The sequence below is a fragment of the Cygnus olor genome, chromosome 3, assembly GCF_009769625.2.
Source record: "Cygnus olor isolate bCygOlo1 chromosome 3, bCygOlo1.pri.v2, whole genome shotgun sequence".
Classification (NCBI taxonomy): Eukaryota; Metazoa; Chordata; class Aves; order Anseriformes; family Anatidae; genus Cygnus; species Cygnus olor.
Window position 1 is genome coordinate 118962471 of NC_049171.1, and position 23673 is coordinate 118986143.

A 23673-nucleotide genomic window follows, 5' to 3' on the forward strand; every position below is an offset into this window, starting at 1 on the left:
CTACTGGTTGTAGAATGCCTGTATTTCTTAAATCCCTGAAAATTATTTTTCATACCCTAAAATCTAGAATTCTCATACTACTACATAATGTTTTTGGACATCTTTCTACTTACCATTGGTCTTCTGCTCCAGTTCCTGCATAGATTTAATGCTATTGTCAGTTCAGGAGTCTCTTGCAATCTATTCTTTTCACTTAGCTGATAGATTCTTTGGCAATTGAGATTAGGAAGGGGAATATTTATGGCTTGTTTTATTTTATCCTACTGCAGGCAAAAGTGGGATGTTTTTCAAATTTTGAACACATGTACAGTGATGAAACTGTTGAAAAGTGATTGAGTGTAGCATTCTGAAGTAATTTTTTTTAAAAGGACTAATAATGCATTAGAATATTGTACACTGACAGTTTCAGGAGATACTGTTTCGAAATAATATATTCTAAATCCTTATCACTTCTCTCCCAAATATGTGGTTTCAGTTTTCTATATACCCTACAATATTGTAAATATGTTAAAAACTGGAATCATACACATCAGGAGTGGTAACAGTCTTAAAATCCCAGCAGCTGGGCTGAGTGAGCAATTCGCACACTTACGCATCAAATGAGTATGCACCTGCAAAGAACTGTGTTCTTCTCCTTCCCTAGTGTCTCCTCTTTTTAAGCAGGCAGGAAATGGAAATTGATGAAAATCTTGCTCTCTGAATACTTCATATTCGAATTTAGTTCAGGTCCCTGCAGGATTCACTGGAGTGGAGCCAGAAGGAAGAGTGCTGTCATCACACACACGCTAATGATCCAAATAAAGCCAGCAGACTAGTGCTGTAGTTGAATGTTGCTTTTTATATATCTAATGTTTTCAAAAATGAAGGATTAAAAAATGTTTTGGATTGCTGCCTTCTGTTTGCTTTAGAAAAAGAACTTGGTATTAATACCAAGGTGTCTTCATGCTTTTGAATAGTCAGCATTCATGTGTTTTTGAATGTAGCTACAGGGCTGCTGTTTCAGAACTCTTCAAAATTTAAATACCTGAAATAATTTTCCAAAATACAATTTTTCTTTCTTTCTGGGATGTCATTGATCAGTAGGTACAAGCTTCTGGAGTCAAAATTAGAATCCACACTTAAGAAGTCTCTTGAAATAAAAGAAGAAAAAATTGCTGCTTTGGAGGCTCGTTTAGAAGAATCAACAAATTTAAACCAGCAACTCCGTCAAGAGCTTAAAACAGTAAGGAGAATGACATATTTTTTTGTAAGATTAAATGATCCATATATCAGCTATTGTTGTTTCTATACTTTGCTTGACCTTTTAGTTTAAGAAAGGAAAGGGAAGAGAGGAAAAAAAAAAGGGGGGGGGGTGTTTTTAGAGTAATGTAAAGCAGGACAAAAGTATGACTGCTTTTTAAAACTTCAGTAATATAGGCCTGGTGTTGAAATCACATGAAAAGGTGTGGCGGAGTTGATTCAGTGGTCATTGAATGTGTCAGGTAGATTAATAATCTGGAGTTTATTTGATTGGGGAATGCCAAAAATAGTCATTTTTTAGTAAGTTGCGTTTTCTGGTCTGCCTTGAGCAGCCTAAGAGGAGTGGTTAAAAAAACAAAAAACAAACAAACAAAAAAAACTCCTTGATTTGTTGGACTTTATAAAAGTTGGGGAGTTGCAGTTGAAAGCACTAAAGTAAAATACGGAGTAGAGGTCTCTTTGTTGGTCTCGTAGTCATACCTGTCTTAAGTGTTTATTATGGTTAAGCTACAAGTATCCATATGTTATTTGTACATCATCTCATCAAATATATACAGAAAACAAATTTACAAATACAGTAAGATATGTACATATTGCACTTTCTGTTCTCTGAAAAGTGGTATGGTCATGTAATAGGATGTTGAAAATGGAAAATTTTAAACCTAATGTAAGTTGTTCTAAATAATTTTAGGTGAAAAAGAACTATGAAGCCCTCAAACAAAGACAAGAAGAGGAAAGGATGGTTCAGAATTCTCCTCCAAGAAGTGGAGAAGAAAATCAGTCTGTCAATAAGTGGGAGAAAGAAAATCAGGAAACTACTAGAGAATTACTGAAAGTTAAAGATAGATTAATAGAAGTGGAAAGGAATGTAAGATGTGCTTTTTCTATTATTCTGATTTTAAGTATTTGTTGTGAGCTGCTCCAGTAATACAAATGAGAATATTCTTAAGGAGGTGTGCAATTTATGACCTAGTTTATAGACTAAGCATAATCTGTATAAAATAGTGTATGATACAGCTGGATTCTGCACTGACAGATGCCATAAAGCACTTGACCGGTATTTAAAAGGAAAAAATATAAACCTGAATTTGACTTTTTGAATTCACAGATACCTCACAAATCTCTCTTATATAATATTTGTTTACACTAGTCATTGAGATTTCTTTACTCTTCCTACGTAGGTCTAATGTTATTTACGCATTTTTTAAATCTTAATCTATAGCAGTATCATTATATGTTACTTTGTTATATAAGGTGACACAGTTTGTTCTCCTCTGGAAATACCTGTGATTATTTTAAATCCTTTTTCTCTATTGAGGCTAAAGCATAAAGAATCATAGTAGTATAAGTCATGCTGCTTTATTTGTTCTGGAAAAACAGTTCTACTTGAAGTTCAGTAAACAGACATGAACTCAAATTTTTTCTTTCCTTTTTTTTTTTTTTGTTCAAAGAATGCTACACTGCAGGCAGAGAAACAAGCACTGAAAACACAATTAAAGCAGCTTGAAACACAGAATAGTAATCTGCAGGCTCAGATTCTTGCACTTCAGAGACAGACTGTTTCTCTACAAGAACAAAATACAACTTTACAAACTCAAAATGCCAAGCTTCAGGTAATATTAGAATATTTTATTTTTAAATACAAAATTAATTTAAAAGTTTTCAAGTGAAAGTTTTAAAGCTAACAGAAATGCTATAAATCATGTTTTGATTCTCGTACAGACATGGAAGTGGAAGTAACATACAAATAATCTGCACTAGGAGCAGTCAAATAATATTTTGTGATGGCTGATAAAGAATAAAATTTCCAGAAGTTGCTTTTAATCATTTGCGTTTATCCTATTTAAACCCTTGACTTCATACTCAGGAGTAAAGAAGACTGTTACCCAGTTTTGTAAGATTTTTTTTTTAATTTCTTTTTTACTTCTAAAATAGGTCATGAAAGCAGTTAGCATCTCCAAAGAGACTAATAAATCTATTTCGTCTATTTTTATAGATATAATAATAAATATATAAGTAAAAGTCATACCTAAAAGGAAAATCAAGATGTTAGTAAATACAGAGCATTTGCAAAAAGGTTTGAAAATTGCATAAAAATAAATATGCAAAGATGTAATTCAGATAATGCAGAGGTAGAAAAAAAGGTAATGAGCAGCCGTGGAAATTATAAAAATGTTTTACTGCAGAGTCCTCCAGCCATCGTGGCCAAAATTCATATATCATCCTTCATGTTTCAACAGTGTTGTCAAATGCATATGTTTTTTTTTTTTTTCTTCTGATAAATGAAATATTCTTGTTAATGAATCAAATCCTTTTTGGAGCTGTAAGAATACTTAAAGGGGAGATACGAAATCCACAGTTCAGCACAAATAGTAAACAAAATGCCAAAAATGATGAAAAACAGACAAATCCATGAGAGAGGGAATCTTTAAAAGGGTGAACAAATAATGCATTTTGTGAATGCTTCAAGTCATCTTTCTGTCTCTTGCTGGAAAGCAGAACCCAGTTGTACCACAGATGCACTTTCTATCTACCACATTGAAATCTAATTAGTGCACAGTACTCCCCTTTGTGTCTGGCAAGCCTGTGAACAAAACAGAACGTTTGTGCACATAGTGTGTCTCATCTAGTTGTTAAAAAAATTAGTGGACACGGGCATCCTTGACTGTTCTAGACAGATGAGGGTATATATCTGGGGTTCAGAACTCTTTGAGTATTTTGTAATTATATTTGTCAAAATAGCAGGAATATCTTAGGCAGTTTGTTTTTTGCCTAATGGATTGCATAACAGCACAGGCCTTTCCTGTCTGATAAAGCTGGAGAATAAAACAACCATAGATAAGTCAAAGTACTGGGACAATGAGTTAGAAGGGGAAGCATTTTCTGCCTTTTTTTTTTTTTGTGGTGAATCTCACCAAGCAATGTAATTTTAATTGCTGGGGATGACAGGAGGATGTTGCACCCAGCAGTCCAAGAAAGGGAGTTCCACTTGCAAGACAACTCTCTATTAACTCTAAATCAAAATGAAAGGTGAAGTATGCTCATGAAAATGAGAGTGACTGTTAACTAAATCTGAAATGTGAACTAAGACTGAAGTCTATATAGACTATGTCAAGGCTGTTCTTAGGCAACTGTAATTCTAGTATTCTTCCTGATACCCATAAAGAACAAACAAGAGAAAGAATTTCTTAAACAGTGACTGGGAATTCTGTACTAAAGCGAACTTGGAATTCAGTCTGAAGTTTTACAGTATACGCTTGCCATCAGACATTACTTCATTTCCAGTGAAACGTTCAGCTTTGTCATTGTAGCAGAGTGCTGCAGTTCCAACAGAAAGGGATTTGTTCCTTAGTAACAGCATGCATTGCAGTGATTGTTTTTTTTTTTTTTTTCCTTAGCAGATACCCTGAGGGTATTAGAAGCCTTAGTAGTTGATTTTTTTTCTTTTCATCCTTTTTTTGAATAGGAAAGAGGAGGAAACTAGACTATTGCAGGTCAGATGACAAACATGTCAGGTATCCTTAATTCCTTAAGATATCCAAGGATTAGATGAGGTTAATCTTTTTTAGAAGCACACAAGTAAAGATTTTTATATGTCCTATTTTGAAAGCTTGAATGTGTTAATGGGCATAAATACTGTTCTGACATAACTCTTAGAGAAATGGTACTCTTCCACAGGAATACTTTCCATCAGATCTAACAACATTTACAAATTGGAGTTGTCTGTTAGGATATAAGAAATAAAAGCCTTTCCATTCAAGGCTTTCAGGTAATGGAGTAACTAGAAGGTTGCTGAGATAATGAATTGAACATTCAAGAAATCCTTCAATAGAATGATACAGACAAGATGATCCAGTCTATGAAATTAATGTGCAACTCTTGTCAAATGTTTATGACTGCAGGTTGAAAATTCCACCCTTAATTCTCAAAGTACATCTCTTATGAATCAGAATGCTCAACTGTTGATCCAACAGTCTGCACTAGAAAATGAAAATGAATGTGTGCTCAAGGATCATGAGGATCTGAAATCCTTGTATGATTCACTTCTCAAAGATCATGAAAAACTGGAACACCTACATGAACGCCAAGCTTCTGAGTATGAATCGCTGATTGCTAAACATGGAAGTCTTAAATCTGCACACAAAAATCTGGAGGTGGAGCATAAGGACTTAGAAGATAGGTAAATACTAATATGCATGACTATAATTAGAAGACTGATCCTGACTAAACAGCAAGAAATGCTGTATACCCATGATGAATAAAATCTGTATTCCTGAAATATAACACTAAGATCTTAAAACTTTGAAAGATCACATTTTCAAAAAAAAAAATCTCCATGTTTTATTGTTCCAAAAAAAAAAAAAAGAAACTTAAATACAATTCTTGTTTGCAGGTACAATCAGTTGCTGAAACAGAAAGTGCAGTTGGAAGAGTTGGAGAAAGTGCTCAAGATAGAACAGGAGAAAATGCTTCAGCAAAATGAAAAACATGAAACTGTAGCAGTAGAATATAAGAAACTTCGTGATGAAAATGATAGGTAAAGCAAAACACTGGTGCAGTCTAAACAAGCATTGCATCCTCTCATTTATCTTGATACCTGATGCTGTGCCCCAGAATATTAACGATACGTACCTTACAGAAACACACTCTGTTGTTCTATGGTATAATTACTTTAGGAAAACTGAAGAGGGAACAGTTAAAAAAACAAAACAAAAACCCATAAAGCGTAATTATTGCATGCTGACTATACTGAATTCCACATAGCATCTTAAGAATGCCAGGCCATGCACTGTGCTGTGTGGATGTGGGCTGTAGAGGGAGCAAACCATTCTCTGTGAGTTGCTTAAGAGGCAGAATGACCGGTTAATGCTGGTAGGAGTAGAAATTCAGTGTTGTGGGTGGTGAAGGCCAGTTTGATCCCTACTACTGAGGTACAGGTCGCCCTAAATAGTCTGGTTGAAATTAATATTGTTGTTTACATAGTACAATACTTATCCACCTCAAGAAGAGGCATTAAGAGTTGTTCATCTGGCAGAGAAGTTTGCAATGAAATGCCTTCTGCCTGTGGTGTTGTATGAGAAGAATTAGTGGGAACTGGAAATTGTTTTTAGAAAGGGACGTGGCAGAGCTGGGTAGGAGCAAAGGGAGCCTAAGGGTCCATACACAGCTTATGCAGTTACCAAGGTTTGGACCATTCCTATTTACTTACTCTTTTGTGTTGGCAAGAAATCTTAGCTATTTTGTGAGAATTTCATATTTTGAAAAGTGATGTCTTAAAATTAGTTTTTATGTCCACATTTAGAAATCCTAATTATTTTTAAAAATCTGGAGAACCCAGACTGTGTAAAGACTTGATACATACCTAGGAATTTTAGATTTACAGATAACTTACCTACAGCATGTGATACCAAGAAATTCTTACGTGTATTTTGTGAAGTAGCATCAAAGCCTGGAAGTTTCATGTTTCAGGGGGGAGTGTGGGTCATGAATACATTTCCTTTTACATGCATGTATTCTTTTATGTTCTCTTTTAATTCCAGGCTTGCTCATACATACAGTCAACTCTTAAGAGAGAATGAAGTTCTGCAAACTGATCATAAGAATCTGAAAACATTATTGAACAATTCTAAACTAGAACAAACGCGATTAGAAGCTGAGTTTTCTAAACTTAGAGAACAGTACCAACAACTGGATATTACATCTACCAAATTAAATAATCAATGTGAGGTATGTGACAATTATCCTGTTTGTAGGACTGGTATTGTTGCGATGTTTGTGTAAGCTTATTTACAGATTCATAAAATCTTATGAAGTGCTTGAGAATTTGACATTTGGATTATAGATAACGTCATGAGTCTGAAGACAAATGAATTTGTCTGTTGTACATGCCGTAGAAAAATTGCAGTTTGTGTTAGGTAAACTGTAAGTTATTTAAAGCATCAAAGAAGATTTTACCCATTGAGTCATGATTTTAAGTTTTCTGTTTGATTTGACTGTCTAAATACATTGTAGGCCTAAGTTTTTTTGATAATATCATCTGTGTGTGAAATATGTTCACATATAGTTATGTACATACCATTTCATTTATTTTAACAGCTGCTTAGCCAGCTTAAAGGAAATCTGGAGGAGGAAAACAGACATCTACTAGATCAAATTCAGACATTAATGCTACAAAATAGAACATTACTTGAGCAGAATATGGAAAGCAAGGATCTCTTCCATGTAGAGCAAAGGCAGTACATGTGAGTTTTAAAAACAGTTAAATTACTGTGATTAGGGCAGTTACATAATATTAAAAAAAAAAACTTTCATTGTATATAGAAATTAATGTTTCAGGAGTAGCATGTGTTTCTCTTCTTAAAATAACAAATTATGTGTGAAAAGCAGATAATTAAAACTAAGAGCATTTTATTTTTAGATCTGAAAGATGAGTGCAACTGCATTCATTATTGGTGAAATGTCTAATAAAAATGTTACTTATTCCCCATTCGGAGATGATAGATTTGTTTGAAAACTGTAACCCTTTTAGTGAATTTGAGAGAAAATATGCTATGTTTGTAAATGATTCTGGTATAGCCCATGTGCACGTTGTTACTAAAAAAAAAAAAAAGGCAAACTTCTGTTGTATAATAAACAAAGCTAGTGGAAATATTCATAATGATATATTGTGGTGTTAAACAGAAGAATGCTTGTTTTCTTTATCTCACTTTCTTGATTTTTTCCAATAAGAAACAGCTGTTACGTAAGAATTTTGCATGAAAACCTACAGCTTTCAGATAACATATCCAGAGGATCATGTTACTCACATGTTATATATACATTTTCTAAGCATACATTATCATTAATTTCTGTTTACAGTGACAAGCTAAATGAATTAAGGCGACAGAAGGAGAAGTTGGAAGAGAAGATAATGGATCAGTATAAATTTTATGAGCCATCTCCACCAAGAAGGTAGTGATGAATATTGTATAAAAATAAACACAAATCTAAAACACTATTACCCGTTCTGTTCTGTCTGAAAGACAAGATTTTGTTCAACTTCAGAGGAGCAGAATCATGTCTGTTCTTGCATACAAATCAGGAAAAATATGAAGACCTAAGTAATCTAATATAAACGCAATAAATGTACTGTCTTATTGATAACAGAAGGGGTAACTGGATTGCTCTGAAGATGAAGAAGCTGATAAAATCCAAGAAGGATGCTAATCGAGAACGTTTGAAATCTGTGACCCTTACGCCTACCCGTTCAGAATCCAGTGAAGGATTTCTTCAGCTGCCCCACCAGGACAGTCAAGATAGTTCTTCAGTAGGCTCAAATTCTCTTGAAGATGGCCAGACCCTGGGAACCAAAAAGAGTAGTAGTGAGTACAGCAGAACATTTCTTCTCTTTTAATACTTCTCAGCTAAATGTTTTTTTTTGATATATTTAAAAATGGTGCTGAGAAAACCTATGAGTTCTCAAGGTTTTTTACAGATAATTCTGGAAGTCTTTAGGAAACGAGCCTGGATTTTCTGATTAGTGACAAATTTATACTGACTTCATGCAGACTTGAGTGTATGGGCAGATGCTTTTTTTTTTTTTTAGCATTTCTGCAGCTATAAATAAAGATGTCAAAATATGTTTACTTAGGTAAGATGAAGTAGGTAGTGTCACTGTGTCAGGTGAACAGAATTTTGTATAGATTGTCAGATACCACCACAAGCACCGTATTTTGTTTCTCCCTCTTGTCCCAGCATTAATCCTTCCCCTTGTCTTTGAAAGTGCTTTCCAAGCCGTGACTGTGCTAACATCCTTCAGATCCTAAACAGATCTTCTGTCTGAAGATGTTTCTCCAGCATCACAAAAAATCAGTGATGAAGTTTTTTGATACTGAGTATGCAATAGGAAGTTTTATGTCTTGGGTTTCACAAGGCATCAGATCAATATTTTTGAGCCAGCTATGAATTTACTGTATTAAAAATGATTAAAGCTATTATGGTGTATTTTTTCTTTTAAGGTTACTACATAAACTTTAAGGCATCTAAAAGCACTATTTCAGGGAAACTTTAAATCAGAGTTGTGATTTATTTTAAATAATAAAATTTAAGTTTGAGGGTAAACTATTGCTTTCATTGCTAACTTGTCAGTTTTGGGGAGCTTAGCATTTTTCAGCCTAAGGGTGGTATGTAAAGATTCAAAACTGGTACTTCTAAATAAAGAAACACAACTGGGGCTTTTGGAATGTAAATTGGAAGTCTTGCGGAGTTCAGGACTGACTGAAGCTATAGCGAATGTTTACAAGTGTGTTTCAATCAACAGTGTGCACGCTTTGGATCAGGTCAGGTGCATCAATGATTTTATGGTCTGGAAGGGCCCTTTTATGTGACAATATTCTTTGCATTGATACTTGGGACCTTGTAGAGTGCAGCTGAGCATGCTGCTGCTACACTCAAAGCACTTTTCCTCTTGATAGAGCCAAGGTTGAAGTTAACGGTGGCTAACCCTCAAAAGAAGTTTGAAGTTTTTCAGACCTCATTAATTTTGTACTGTATGGGCCTTGTTCATGTTCCTTTTAATCCCAGTGTATTTATGCACAAACTGGAAGGGCTGATCTAATTTGGAATCCCAACTTTCCTCCATTACATGTCACCATGGAAACCATATTTTTGGATAGAATTTGGATAAATTAGGTGCTAGTTCAGTGCTGACTATCTTACTGAGACAGTCTGTGTTTCACAGAGTTAGGACTAGAATATGTCAGTGTGAAAAGAACCAGTAGTGGTACACATTTTGCAGTCTATTTCTTCTTCTTTTAGAATGATTGTAAATCCTAAATATCATGATACTGTGGCTACTTTCTATTCTCTTAAGTAGTGGCCTCCATGAAAAAAAAAAACTATAAGAAAGGAAATCAGGAAGTTGCCCCCTGTCTAAGCAACTACTCAGGTGTTGTAGCTTTTCACACTGACTGAAGGCAGTCTGCGCCAAGGGAAGGGACAGGTTCTGGTCCACACTGATCGCCTGTGTCTGCAAATGGAGGTGGTCCCAGCAGGAACTGTTGAGATGGAAAATCCTCCTGTATCCTTCAGGAAGCAAGAGAAGGTAATTTTCATTCCCCAGACTGCAGCCAGTGACACAAATCAGTGGTGCTCTCAAAAGCTATGTTATTCTTTGTCCTCTAATGATCTTTGTGACATAAAGATTTCCTATCCCTTAACCTCTGTCAGAGGAGGTGAGGAGATACAGATGTCCAAATGTATTACTCTGCTACCACGACTGATAAATAATTAGCTATGTGAAATCTGTAGATTTTTTTCTTTTGAAGATAGTGGAGACAGAGTGTTTTCCTAATACAGGACACTCTCATGCAGATGTTTTCAAGAGACCTGTTCTCTTAGAAAGACAGGTGATCTTGGTGCAAAGATCAGGTTATGCTGTTGAAAAAGGAAGACAGCACCTGAGATTGTTTTCATCTGCTCACAGAGTGCTTGAAGCTCTTTGTTTCCAGAGGTACTCTCAAATGAGGGGCTGCCTGTATGGCTGGGAACATTTGCAGCACTGGTGAAATCCTGCAAGCAGTGTGAATGCTGGATGCTCCTGACTGCAGAGTTTCACCTTTGCTTTTCACAACTGTATTCAGTGATTGAATCAGGTGAGTGCTGTGGATCTGACATCTGGTTTCTGCAGAGCCTTTCCTCTTGGAGGGGATGGATACCATTCTGAGCTTTTGCATAGAAAACTCAAGGCAAGCAAGTGGAATCTTTTTTTTTTTTTTTTTTTTTTTTTTTTGTGGAGAAAAACGGATTACTTTTGTGAGCTTCCACTTCAGGTGTTTCAGATTGGCAACAGTATTCCAAGGAATTAAGGCTGTTACTAAGCCTGTCATCTTTTAATAGTACCAGTAGTAGACACATCGCATCCTCGTGGAAGTAATAGAAATATATTGGGCTGCCCAGTGTGGTATTGCTCTGGTTTGACTTGGACTACTGCATGCTGCTTGAAGACTACATAGCATTGTAGACTACTTGTTCTAAGTGCTAACACAGAATAATGTGATGGAGAGGGGTATTTGTTTCAAGGTAGTTCACATGCACTCGTAAACATATATGTATATATGTACTCCTGTATAAAACAGAAATGGCTGTATAACAAGCCATTGGCTGAGTAGAAAACAAAAGCAAATGACAAAGCATGTGTCCTGAAAAGTCACTTCAGGGAGGTAAAATAAGCAGCTCCTGGGCTGATAGATTGTTCTACACTGCTTTCACATTTGCATAAATAAGAATTTCTCAATAATTCCATTTTTTTTTGTTTCTTCCTGTATCTTTATATCCTAATTTTTTGCATGTGGCTCCTATATACTTCACAGTCAGCTGACACGTTTACCTGATGCTTCCAGATGCAGGTGTCTGCCAGTAATCAGTTACTAATGGAGAACAGCTGAACCTAAGGACAAGATTAATGTGTGATTTCCCCCTCCCACTCCCCATCTTTTATTACTACTTGAAATTTTAACTCCTGTAATTATATGTTGTTTTAACTTTCCTTTATCCTTCCTAAAATATAGCAGTAACACTCACATCTGGATTTTCTTTTGCTATTTTTTTTTAATCTTTGGTATTCTTTCAGTCAAAAATTTGGTGTATATCATTCCAGCCAATACGTTTTTATTTTATTTTTCTAATTACAGGTTTGATTTGATTTACAGATATTTCAGTAAAATACTAAAATCAGTGTGCAAGTAAACATTGTTATTTGAGCGTAAGGTCCATGTAATTTTTCAAGAAGACAGTAAGTGATCAAAATTAGTAATGAGCAAAAAATACAACAAATGAAGATTGTTTCCTGCTGTAGACAATAAGCAAAAAATTACAAAAGTTATTCTCAAAAAATAGTGATATGTTCAGATTTTAAAGTATAGTTTATACTTGATTACTTTCATTTGGAACTTTTTCTGCTTCACATTTTTCTTTATGTTCAAGAAATACATTTTTCACAGTAAAAAAAATTACAGTCAATTTTTATAATCTGCAAAGCACTTGCGTTTAGTTTTTCATGATGGTAGTTAGGACTTTCAAACTGTGTTACACTCTTCACCATTATTTTCGGTGCATTTCTGAGTATATTAAAGTTCTCATAGTGTAGTTTTCATATTTTGGTGTAGTTTTCATATTTCATTGTCACACAGAAGCATGAGAGTGATAGTTTTTAGCATAGCATACATAGCTTAAACTCAGACATTCATTTCTGTCCTTAGTTTCAACATTTAACTTCCATCTGTTCTTCTCCCTTTTTTTCTTTCATTTCCCTGTTTCCGTTTTTCCTCATGCTATGACATAAAAGTGGTTGCACTGAAAAGACTGCCCTTTTTGAGGAACAGACCGAAGGAAAAAGACAAAATGAAGGCCTTCTACCGTCGCTCCATGTGTAAGACTTTATGACAGTTCAGCTTCTTTTAAATGGCTACACTGGCTTCCATTACTAATTTTTCACTAACCTCTCCCTGGACTGCGCTTTATTTTTCCTCCTATTTTGCAATGTGCAAGTCCTGCTACTATACAAGGAGCTGGAGCTTTTTCTTTTTTTAAACCTTGGCACTGAATACCTTATATATGTGCATATGTGCACACACATGTACCCACACATTTACATGCACAAGCACACACATACATATATATTCAGTGCATTGTGATTACATGTATTTGTATACATATTTGTCTATATACACATTTGTGTATATAAATTTACAGTGCACTGTGTTAACATCAGTAGTTCTAAATTACACATTTCATAAGCCTTCAGAAATTGCTGCAATTTTTTTTTTAAAGAAAGTGTAGAAAAAGTAGTGCAAGGCTGTATGGTGGTCTGTCACTCTTCAAGTATTCATCAGTTGTTGTTGCCAAAACGTTATATTGATTTGTTTTACTTTATTTTACTTTTTCAAGAGTAGTGGATAATTTTCTCTGTCTTTGCAAAGTAAAGGTGAATATCATCAGAAGTCATCTTTTTCAGATCTTTTTATTTGTTATGTAAAATACAATATCCCTGCAGTAACCTGCACTGTTCAAGGATCCCGTGTCACTGTTGACATAGTTGTGTTAGCACCTTGCCCGTTTTATCCTTATTCATTCCATCTTATTGCAAACAGTATATCAAGGCTTCTAACATATATATTGCATATCATTGCAGCACAAGCATGATGACTATGCCTAATAAAATCAGTTTAAAGAACCATACTGAATTCAGAGAAGTCTCTGACTTACAACACTTCTCATTCATTGAGCTGATTGCATGTTATAACACGGATGATCTTGTGCTTGTACCTTGCAGTATTCTATACGCTATAATGCTTAGAAAACTGTCAAACATTTTGCAATACAAGATAAGAACAAAAGCAAATACATTGACCATGCTGATCATTTGCTTTCATTTGCATCCCAGCCATGAATGACCTGGTGCAGTCCATGGTCTTAGCAGGAGGACAATGGACAGGTAGTTCTGAGCATCTGGAGGGTCCTGATGATATATCTGCGGGTAAAAGGAGAAAAGAATTGGGAGCTATGGCCTTCTCTACTACAGCTATCAACTTTGCAGCTGTCAACTCTTCTACAGGCTTCAGATCCAAGCAGTTGCTAAATAATAAAGGTATAGGTAGAAGCTTTTTGCACCATGATGTGTCTATGTGTAACAGCAATTTCCTATAAATCTTCATTTTACTTACTTATATTTTCATTTTGTAGAAAAAAATAATTAAAAAAACCTGGCAACCTGAATAATTGAATTACAGTGATAAGATACTGAACAGGTTTATTAACTGCAATTACAAAATGTTTCAGGATTATTCTTACAACATGTTACATAAATAAAACTCTTTGACAATTATTTTAATATATTTTATAGACGATGAAATAAATACGCCTATAATCTATTTTATTTTACATCTGCTTTTATGTCTCTGTGTATAGATACTACATCCTTTGAAGATGTAAGTCCACAAGGTATTAGTGATGATTCTAGTACAGGATCAAGAGTTCATGGTAAGATGTGAATTTTAATTAAATGACTTAAGGATATATTATGTGAATGTGAATAAGGTCTAAAAAAACGTGAATGGTATAATTATGAGTGAGCATGTTTTCTGTGATTTGCATACCTCTTGAATGTATAACATCATTTCTTCAGATTATTGCTTGTACTATCTTTTCTTCTTAAATACTATCAGATATTCTATATCTCTAGTAGAAATTATCTATGAAGTGCATCTGAACAGGATCAAATTTTTTTGCCTTTTAAAAATGTATTTGGATTTGATAGTAAAATAAAATCAGTTATTACAATTCCAATCTTTAAAAAAAAAATAAATAAAAAATTGAAATCCGGCCAGCTTTTCCAATGTTTATTGTTCAGTGAAATGTAAATTTATCATGTACCGTATTTTATAAAATCATGACATGTTCCTTCAAGCAAAGCTATGAAGTGAAAGCTGTAATAAGTGAAGTTTTAACTCTTCTAAAAATACTTGAAATTAGTATGAGCAATAAACATTTTTGAAGATAATAACAGTGCATTTCCCTTGTATTGGATAGGAGTACAGGACATTAACTGTGCAGATGCTCTTGCTCCTCCTGTTCGTGGCATTTCAACAATGTGCAAGGTTCCTTGTCAAATCTGTTGTAAGTGACCTAATCACAAGCAGCTTTCTGCATGCCAGTCCTTTCATCTGTAAAATCCTGGTTTCCCACTAACCAATCTGTTTCAGTTCTAAATGTGCGCTCTATTTCTCTCTTCCTCTCCCTTGTACCTTACTATTCCTGTAGTGCCCTTTTCTAAAGTGTCCTCTTGGACTGCCTGGAAATCCCTTCGCTTTCTGATCTGTAAGAAACCACTTTGTTGACAATGGGCATGCTCAGCCTGTGAAATAGTGCATGATTCCTGCCTCAGAGCATTCTGTGATCAGAATGTAAAGGTACCGTGTCATCTGCTAAAATTTTGTTCATCATGGTGTCTCCTAATTTTCCATTTAGCTTCCAGACCAGCCAGCCTTGATAGTGGCAGAACATCCACTAGCAATAGCAATAACAATGCTTCACTCCATGAAGTCAAAGGTATGCTGTAGGTGAATTTACATACATGCTTCATTTCCATTACTCTTTGTAGGATTGTCTATATGGGTTAAAAACAAAACAACAAAAATGAAAAAAACAACATAGCATGTTTTTTTGTTTAGGCATTTTTATACCACAGCCTTTGTTCCCCAAATTAGGAAAGGATACAAGTATTAGAACTTAGATTTTTAATAGATTCTCAGATGATGATACTGACATGTGAGTTTCAAACTATTTCAAGCCAAAGCTTACCAAGTAACAATCTTGCAGAATAAGAACCCCCCCCCCCAAATTATGTTAAAATCTTGTATTTCTAAACAGAGAAGTTACTCTGCTTTTTCTCCTAGCATCCAAACATCTGTGCACTGCTGCTGTAAAGTTGTGTGTTATACAACACAAAACACACAAATGGTCTATGTAATACTGTCCTGCAAACGGTTGTGTTTTGATTTTAAAAGATTAATAACATTCCTTGATTTAGCAATATTTTCTAAATTCCATATATTATTAGCCTTGACATACTTTTTTGTAATAGACATTCAACAAGTTTTTTAAAAATTATTAGTTGGAGACCATTGTATGTAAAACACTGCCAATTTGAGATCCATTTAATGTTTGTGACTTACATTTTTAAAACAGTATATGCTTGGAAATTGAGAGCTGAATTTTAGCTTAAGATTTTTAGTCATTTTTTTTCCGTTTGATTAATCCCTTTTACAAAGAATTCTTTAAGGTAGTCCATGCCCTAGTTCGTATAAAGTATTAGAAATGTCTTCTGTAAACAATTTATCATTCTTCAAACTTTACTTCATTTCCTAGGAGTAACATGATGTAGGAAATACTTGATTTTTCATCAGTATTTTCTAAGCAATTTGCAATTATTGAAAAATAAGCAGAAATGGTGTTGTAGAATTTATTGTGCATTTAATGCCGCATGCCTCCTTCAGGTAACAGCTGTAATAAACTAGAAGTAATAGCAGAAACTGTTGGAGAATGAACATTCTAAAATTGTTCTTATTGAAGAACTATGTTCTTCATTGTCAACAAGACAATACTTGTTTTGCATTCCATCTTTTGTATTTCATTTAATGTAAAACTAATTTACAGTACATTAAAATGTGTACTTCACAGTCATGCTGAACAAGAATGGAGGCATACGTTTGGCCTCACAGAATACAATGTTATGTAGATAGTGGTTCACATTGTAAGTGAAAGGTAGTTTTTATTCAAAAGCTATTATGTCATGTTGAAAAAGCTGTAAGAGGTAAATCAGGGGAGTGAAATTGTACTCATATTTGGTTTGAGCAATATAAGACAACTAGATTTTTTTTTTTTTTTTAAGTATTCTAAATGGAATTACTTTTAACTGAATGTGAAAGTGTTCAAATTTGGGTAAGGTTATACTAACAGCTTTCATATATTTTTGTTACGGGATATTTAATACTGTTTACTCCAAAAGCAGGTGTGGTTAACAATCAAAGCAGGCCGCAAAGTCACAGCAGTGGAGAATTTAGTCTGCTACATGAACACGAGGCTTGGTCTAGCAGCAGCAGCAGTCCTATTCAGTATTTGAAAGGTCATACAAGGTCTAGTCCTGTGCTCCAGCAAAGAACACCCGAAACACTGGATAGTCGTGGAAAACAGATCAAAAACGGTTCTCCTGGAAGTGAAGTTGTTACCCTGCAGCAGTTTTTAGAAGAAAGCAACAAAAGTACCTCAAGCGAGGTTAGTTTAAAAACTACTTCCTACACCATGTATGGCTACAGAATTAATAGAGTACTTAAAGCGTGTAGAATTGCTTTAAAAGTTCGTAGAGATTCTGGTTATGCGTACATTTAGTAGTAGTGTGGACTGTATCCTGATGAACTCTACATGTTGTATTACATAAATATCAGTTTGGAATTTTGCAGCTTCACTCTTTCTAGGGTGCTGAATTAGGTGAGAAAGTCAATCTCCACTGCATAAAATTATCCAGTGTACTGATGCATGGTACACTCACCAGAGTTTAGATGGAAGACCATAAACTCAAAGGAAATTTACTTTTCACCTTCCAGTTCAGCCACTGACTTCAGTAGTAGCTATTGTCAGATTTGTCTTATATTAAGAGAAAGGAAGATATATACAGATACAGATATATGTACAGATATAGATAAAGTTTTTTTTTTTTTTTTTTTTTTAACTCTGTTGAGCAAAGCACCTAAACACCTGACCATTGAGCTGATTGAAATCTGGAAGGAATAAGACAATATTTCTCTAAATCACTGAAGGTTTGTTAGAAGCTCAGAATCAATCACATCTCTGCCAGTATTCTAATTTCTTCATCACTAGTTCTCAAGCAGATCTGTCCTAAGCTTAGATGTCCACTAGGGTAAAGCAAATTAGTTACTGTGGCTAGGGCCTATCGAGAATAAGGATCAGACTCCATCTATTTTTAACTACACAATTATAATGGAAACATACATATTCATAGCTGAATTGATTAGCATAGTGTATGACTTGAATCTGGAACAGGTCACTGGATTTTTTTGTTAGCTACTTAAAATTATGTATTGTTTGTGATTTCTCTGGCAAGAGAATTACTATTATTACTTTTATTATCCTTTAGCAGTAGACAGTTCTGGAAATAGAACTTAAAGAAACGACCTGAGTCATCAAGTCAGTCTACTGCTGTTCAGGAATCACAAAATCCCTTTCATAGCATCGCAGAATAATTCAGGCTGGAAGGCGGCTCTTCAAGAGATCTCTCTTCACCCTTCTGCTAGAGCCTTTCCTTAATAATCTTAGCTTAAAAATTTTTTCCAAGTTGTCACCTTTACCATTTTGAAGGACTGAAGTCTTTCTCTGAGTCTGTGAATAGTATTCACTGAAAACTTATTTTTCTGTTTCTGAAGTCTTTTCTCCAAAGAGAGGAGTTTGAAAACCAGCTGATCCAAATTCAGGCACCAAGGTTATGTGCTTTGTATTACTTCCTAAGATTCTTGTCTTTATTATTTGAATAAGTAGAGAATGTAAGCTTTTAGCTTCATATTATCAGTATAAGTTAAAATAATAGCACATATGAATTTGCTTAGCAAATTATCGATGGGTGATGGCAGAGGGAAAGTGAGTGAGAAGATGAACTTGAAGTTTTCAACTTCTGATTTACTGGATTATTCAGTATTACGGGAGCTAATTCCAGGTACTTGTGATATCTCTGACACCTAGTTTTCAAAGTACTTACTTGTAGGTAACCTGTACAGAAAACTCATGAGTGTGTACTCTAAACATTTACGTTATAATACCACTTACAGTTCTGAGAATTTTTTAAAATATTTTAGAATAATTTTTTTATGTCCATGAAGATTGCTTAAGGAAAAGTCAAAATTAGAAATTATAAATTTATAAGACATTTCATATTTTTGACAGATGAAATCTGCAAGTGAAGAGAATCTTTTAGATGAAGTAATGAAAAGTTTATCTGAGTCTGCTGAGCTGACAGGAAAGGAAAAGCTAAGAAAACAGGCATCTGCTGGTTGTGGTATTGTGAGGTCATTAAGTGTAAAAAATACAGTTGATTTCTCAGATGGACGATCCATTAAACCAGAACAACTTGTAAGGCCCAGCTTCCGTAAAACTGAAGATGCCTACTTTACTAGCTCTCCAATAAAATTTACATCAGGCACTCAAGGGAAGACCAAATCAGTTAAAGAAAAGATGCAAGCAACTGTATCACAGCGACAATCAAGAGATTGCAATCCTTATGCTACCTTACCTCGTGCAAGCAGCGTAATTTCTACAGCAGAAGGAACTACTCGAAGGACAAGCATTCATGATTTTTTGTCTAAGGATATTAGGCAACCTGTTTCAGTTGATCCAGCGCCATCCACCGCTGACAGAAGCGTTCCAGCAACATCTAGTGAGTACTCAGCACAACAGTTATCCCCTAACGTTTTGCACTGTGTGGCTTACAGAGTAGATTGTGTTCCACAAAGTGATGCAGCTAATACAGTTAAACCACGTAATTTAGGATGTAACTTTGATGTGCCTAAGACTTCAAGGATGGAAAGGTCAAATTTTCATGAGAAAACTTTAAGCACAAATGTGTTTAATGATAAAGTCAGTGTATCTGGCAATGATAGCACAAGATCATTTACTGTGGCTCATCCGTTTTTTATCCCTTAACACTGAATTAGTTAGTAATATAAGTGGATTGCCTCCAAGGTCTGCATCAAAAACTGATCAGGCGAACCTGTCAACATTTAGATCTGTACTGAAAAGTCAAGAACAGCCTTCAGCTAATCAGAAATCTGATCATAGTGACCTACGGTCAGCTCTAACTAGTGAATTTGCTCCTACCACCTGTGTAAACACTAGTGAGGCTGAACCCCCGCTGCTCGTTTCTGAAGATAATAAAACTGTGTGGTATGAGTATGGTTGTGTCTGAAAAGAAAATTGTATTTTTAAATATATAATCATATATGACATAGGATTTTTTCAATGTCCACTGGATTTATAAAAAATGTCACCACAATGAAAAAGTGATTTGCTTTTAGATCTATGGGTTGTTTTTTCTGAGACGAATGACACAGAGTTCAGCTGTGTACTCTAGCATGTATTCGAATGTAAAATTGTAATTTCACTAAAGTTTGCATGAAACGTTAATTGCACTGTGTATATTTTGCATGCCTTTAAAATTCTTTATAATACAAGCTATATTTAATTTGTCATCCATTACAAATATTTTGTTTTTTTCTCCTGTACGTAACTGAATGCATGTTAAACCAGTTGCATGCTGCATTGCCAAAAGCGGCACAGCGAATTATGTAATTTTTGGTCCAAGACAGTACTTTTCAGTTGTGTTTGTGCTTTCAGATGCATCAGTAATATGTTGATTATGTATTTGGAGTAGAAACGCATTTTTTTCCTTCTTTCAAAAATGCTTCTTTTCATTAGCATTTCATTTAGAGAGATTTCAGTATCTCACTCTTAACATTTCTGCCACGTCCAGTGTGTCACTCTGCACGTGGAACAAGTTATAGCCCAATAATTCAATGACTTACCTTGCACAACAGATATGCATCCTTGTTCAGATTAACATTCAAATATTTTAATAAGTAACTACAATTAACATTCATAATCCTAAACATAAATGATAATTCTTAAGAGGTAAACAGTGTGCAGCACTTGCAATGATAAAATGACCCTTTCCACCGTTTCCCTTTCATATGCATTGTTTTTTCCACGTCTGGTGTACAAATGTGGTGAGGTATGCTGTTCAGTAGGAGTCAAGTAACACAGTTATCTGAGACTCCGGGTGATGTATGGTAATAAAAACTTGTACTGATTATGGTGGAAATTCATTTTTTCTTCTTATTATAAGTAACTCATGTAATAGAAAACAAGGTGCAACAATAACAAAAACTGTGTTAAATATTAGTGCTGCAGAAGCCAAATAATTTAAAATTTGCTTACCAAATTATAGGAATATAAGAATGCTTAAGTGAATAACTCATTACTGTTTAGCTGGTCATCTGGAATTTAATGTTGAAAAGTAATTACTTAATAAGCCACTATTTCAAGCAATTGCTTGAAACTTTGCAATGATAAATATAAACAACGGATTAAAATTGTGCCGTACTCAAGCTGTAATTCCATGAGGTTTTAGACGTCGGTGCTTTTTTTGAGAGGAAATAGTTACTGACAGTTGCAGCTCAAAATTGCGTGGGCTATGAAAAAAATATATATATATATCTAAAGGAAAAATACTTAATTGGAAATAACAAATATCCTATTCTGATTTTTTCCAATTGAATTTATTTTGCCAGCAGTTCTGTGGCAGTCATGGTACTGCTGCATGAGTTGCACTTCAATTCCTTCACATTTAACTAAGGAGGGGTAGAAGTACTGCAGAAGTACAGTTCCTTGAGGGAAAGCAGCAGACATTGTACGTGTTGTTAAGTCTCTAGGATCTCCATTTCATACAGCAGAATTGTTAACAAAGTGCAGAGGGTAACCCTTTCCTGAGCTTCAACTAGTTTTCAAGATGGGGAAAAAAAAATGGATGTTTTAAACACATTCTGTGGAGGGCAAACTCATTGTTTCAAAATACAACAGCTATCCTTTACCATGTTTGCAGACATCCCAGACATCCATTATTATTGGGCTGAGAAATTTTTCAGTTCATCATTGTCCACCATGTGCTGCTAATCATTGCTGTATCATTGCCTCTAAAATTATTTCACCTTTTCAAAAAAAAAAAACAAAACACAAGATCCAAAATCTGAAGCAGAATCTTAATTTCACATGCGTTTTACTCTGATTTGGGTCACATCATTCATCTTCATTTCTGTTAATCCACAGATGTGTTTGAATTAGTTTTGAGATGAATAGTGCTGTTATCTGAAGTGACATATTCATACTATATTTTGTAAGTTGAGAAATTAGAGAAAATATTTTTAGCTCTGACAGTACGCGCTGTAAACTCATGCTTTCAGTATCTTTTTTTTTTTTTGGCTTAACTGATTGCAAGGTTGTGCCTTGCAGCAAAACTTCTCATGATGATCAGAACAAGGTTTGTAGCTAGAGACAGTATCTTCTATTTAAATCAGTTGCTGCTGTTTGAGAAATGGGATAAGATTTCAAGCATGCTGTTCTCTCTTGTGTGCAAGCCTTACCTTGCTTAGGCCCTTAGACTATCACAGCTACAAAAAATAGCAATATTGTCTCCAGATACATGTTTATTATTAACTTTCCAGCACAAGTCCTGGTCCCCGGTTGTAATGGCCAATCTAAAGAGAAATTTAACTTCACAGGGAGAATGTTTAAAAGCTTGTTTGAGGGCATCAAAAAAAAAGTTGTTTTTTTTTTCCTGGCACTGCTCACAGAGCACTTGTTTGCATTGTTTCATTTCTTTTCACAGCACTAAACTTCCACACACAAAACAAGTCTGATAGTGTTTATTTATACCTGATAGTGAATGCCTTTAAAGCCTGTGTCTTGCATTATGCCAGGGAAGGAGGGAGCAGCATTAAAACAGCTGCTTTCGCTAATACAAAGGGCTTCAGTATAACTGAACGCTAGTGTCATCGAACACTAGTGCCTCATGTCCTCTTACAGGAGTTCTTGATAATCTTGTCCAACTCAAGCTACTATTTGGAATTGTATTATAAAGTTGTAATGAATTACATTTCAGTTCTGAGGATAATAATTTTTGTGCTCCTATACTTGCACCACTGCAGCACCAAAAGCATGGGATTTTTTTAATGTCTCTGAAAAAAAAAAGTCAGCTTTTGTTTATTATATATGAAATATTCTCATGTATGAAAAGGCTTATTTTTTGTCCATTTTTTTGTCTTTACACATTAACAATGCATACATACATCATGGATGTCTGTTGGTTTGTGCACAGGTAGTGGAAGGGTCTGTGAAATTCCTTTCAGATCTGGTCACTGCTGCTCCTTGGCCATTCAGGTGGCTAACTGTAAAACCCAAATGCACTTGGTCATTTCTTGGTCCCTGTTGCCTTTAAAAATGATGTTAGGACTTTGCATGGGAAACACTAAATAGTGGCTGCCAGCCAAAGAAGGTTTTGTTGTTCAGGTTCAATAATTTGCTTGCAGTTAAATGTTTGCTTGATGCTTTGCTTTAAGTGAACAGTAAACCGAGATACTGCATTTTGCATGTTCAGCTGTTGCATGCAAAGATAATTTACGGCTTTTCTGAATTGAATGTGAGCATTTCTGTAAACATTTAGCAGATAAAAAAGATGAAGAAGAGTTCAGTTCTCAGCTAAGTTCAGTCAATCTTGATTAAATATGTTTTTCCTTTTCATACAGGCAGAAATATAGGGTTAGCATATATCACAGTTAAGTATATCTGATTGTGGCTTTGAAAATAATACCTGATTATTCTAAATGCTAAGATGAATTTTAATGAGTATAATTGAGTAGGTGCTTCGAATTATTCTTCTGTCCCTCTTGTCTGTCCTTTCCTCTTACCAAAAAAAAAAAAAGTGTTTGTATATCCTTTTGCTCTACTAATAAGTAGAATGTATTTTAATGCATGAGGGTTTTTTCATGTCCTGATAAACACAATGAATAATATGAAATGCTTTTCTCTGCAGATGTGGAAGCTATCCCAGAAAGCAGAAATTCAAAATGCAGGTCTAGGGAGCAACAAAGCTCCTAATTCTATTACCCACTACATGAGATGTGGGCCAAGTGGTGAGTTTCCTGCCCAATATGTAAATGAGATTAATTTCATTTACAACAAACTAACAGCATTACATATAAGAAAAAGTGCACATGGCATTAACCAGATGTAAATACTGCTTGCTTAACTGGCATCTATCTTGCTTATTAGTTAAGCCAG

General features: G+C 34.8%; 1 protein-coding gene across 1 annotated transcript in view; it reads left to right on the forward strand.

The window, feature by feature from the left end:
* CCDC88A (coiled-coil domain containing 88A) overlaps positions 1-20648 on the forward strand; it is a 79451-nt gene extending 58803 nt beyond the window's left edge. Inside the window, 16 exon segments of the mRNA XM_040553027.1 lie at positions 1081-1222; positions 1931-2107; positions 2691-2852; positions 5142-5419; positions 5633-5776; positions 6780-6966; positions 7336-7481; positions 8098-8190; positions 8386-8600; positions 12563-12646; positions 13661-13864; positions 14185-14256; positions 15244-15324; positions 16784-17049; positions 18730-19470; positions 19472-20648. Coding sequence (XP_040408961.1) covers positions 1081-1222; positions 1931-2107; positions 2691-2852; positions 5142-5419; positions 5633-5776; positions 6780-6966; positions 7336-7481; positions 8098-8190; positions 8386-8600; positions 12563-12646; positions 13661-13864; positions 14185-14256; positions 15244-15324; positions 16784-17049; positions 18730-19470; positions 19472-19747 — 3268 coding nt within the window. The 3' untranslated portion in view covers positions 19748-20648.
* The last annotated feature ends 3025 nt before the right edge of the window (positions 20649-23673 follow it).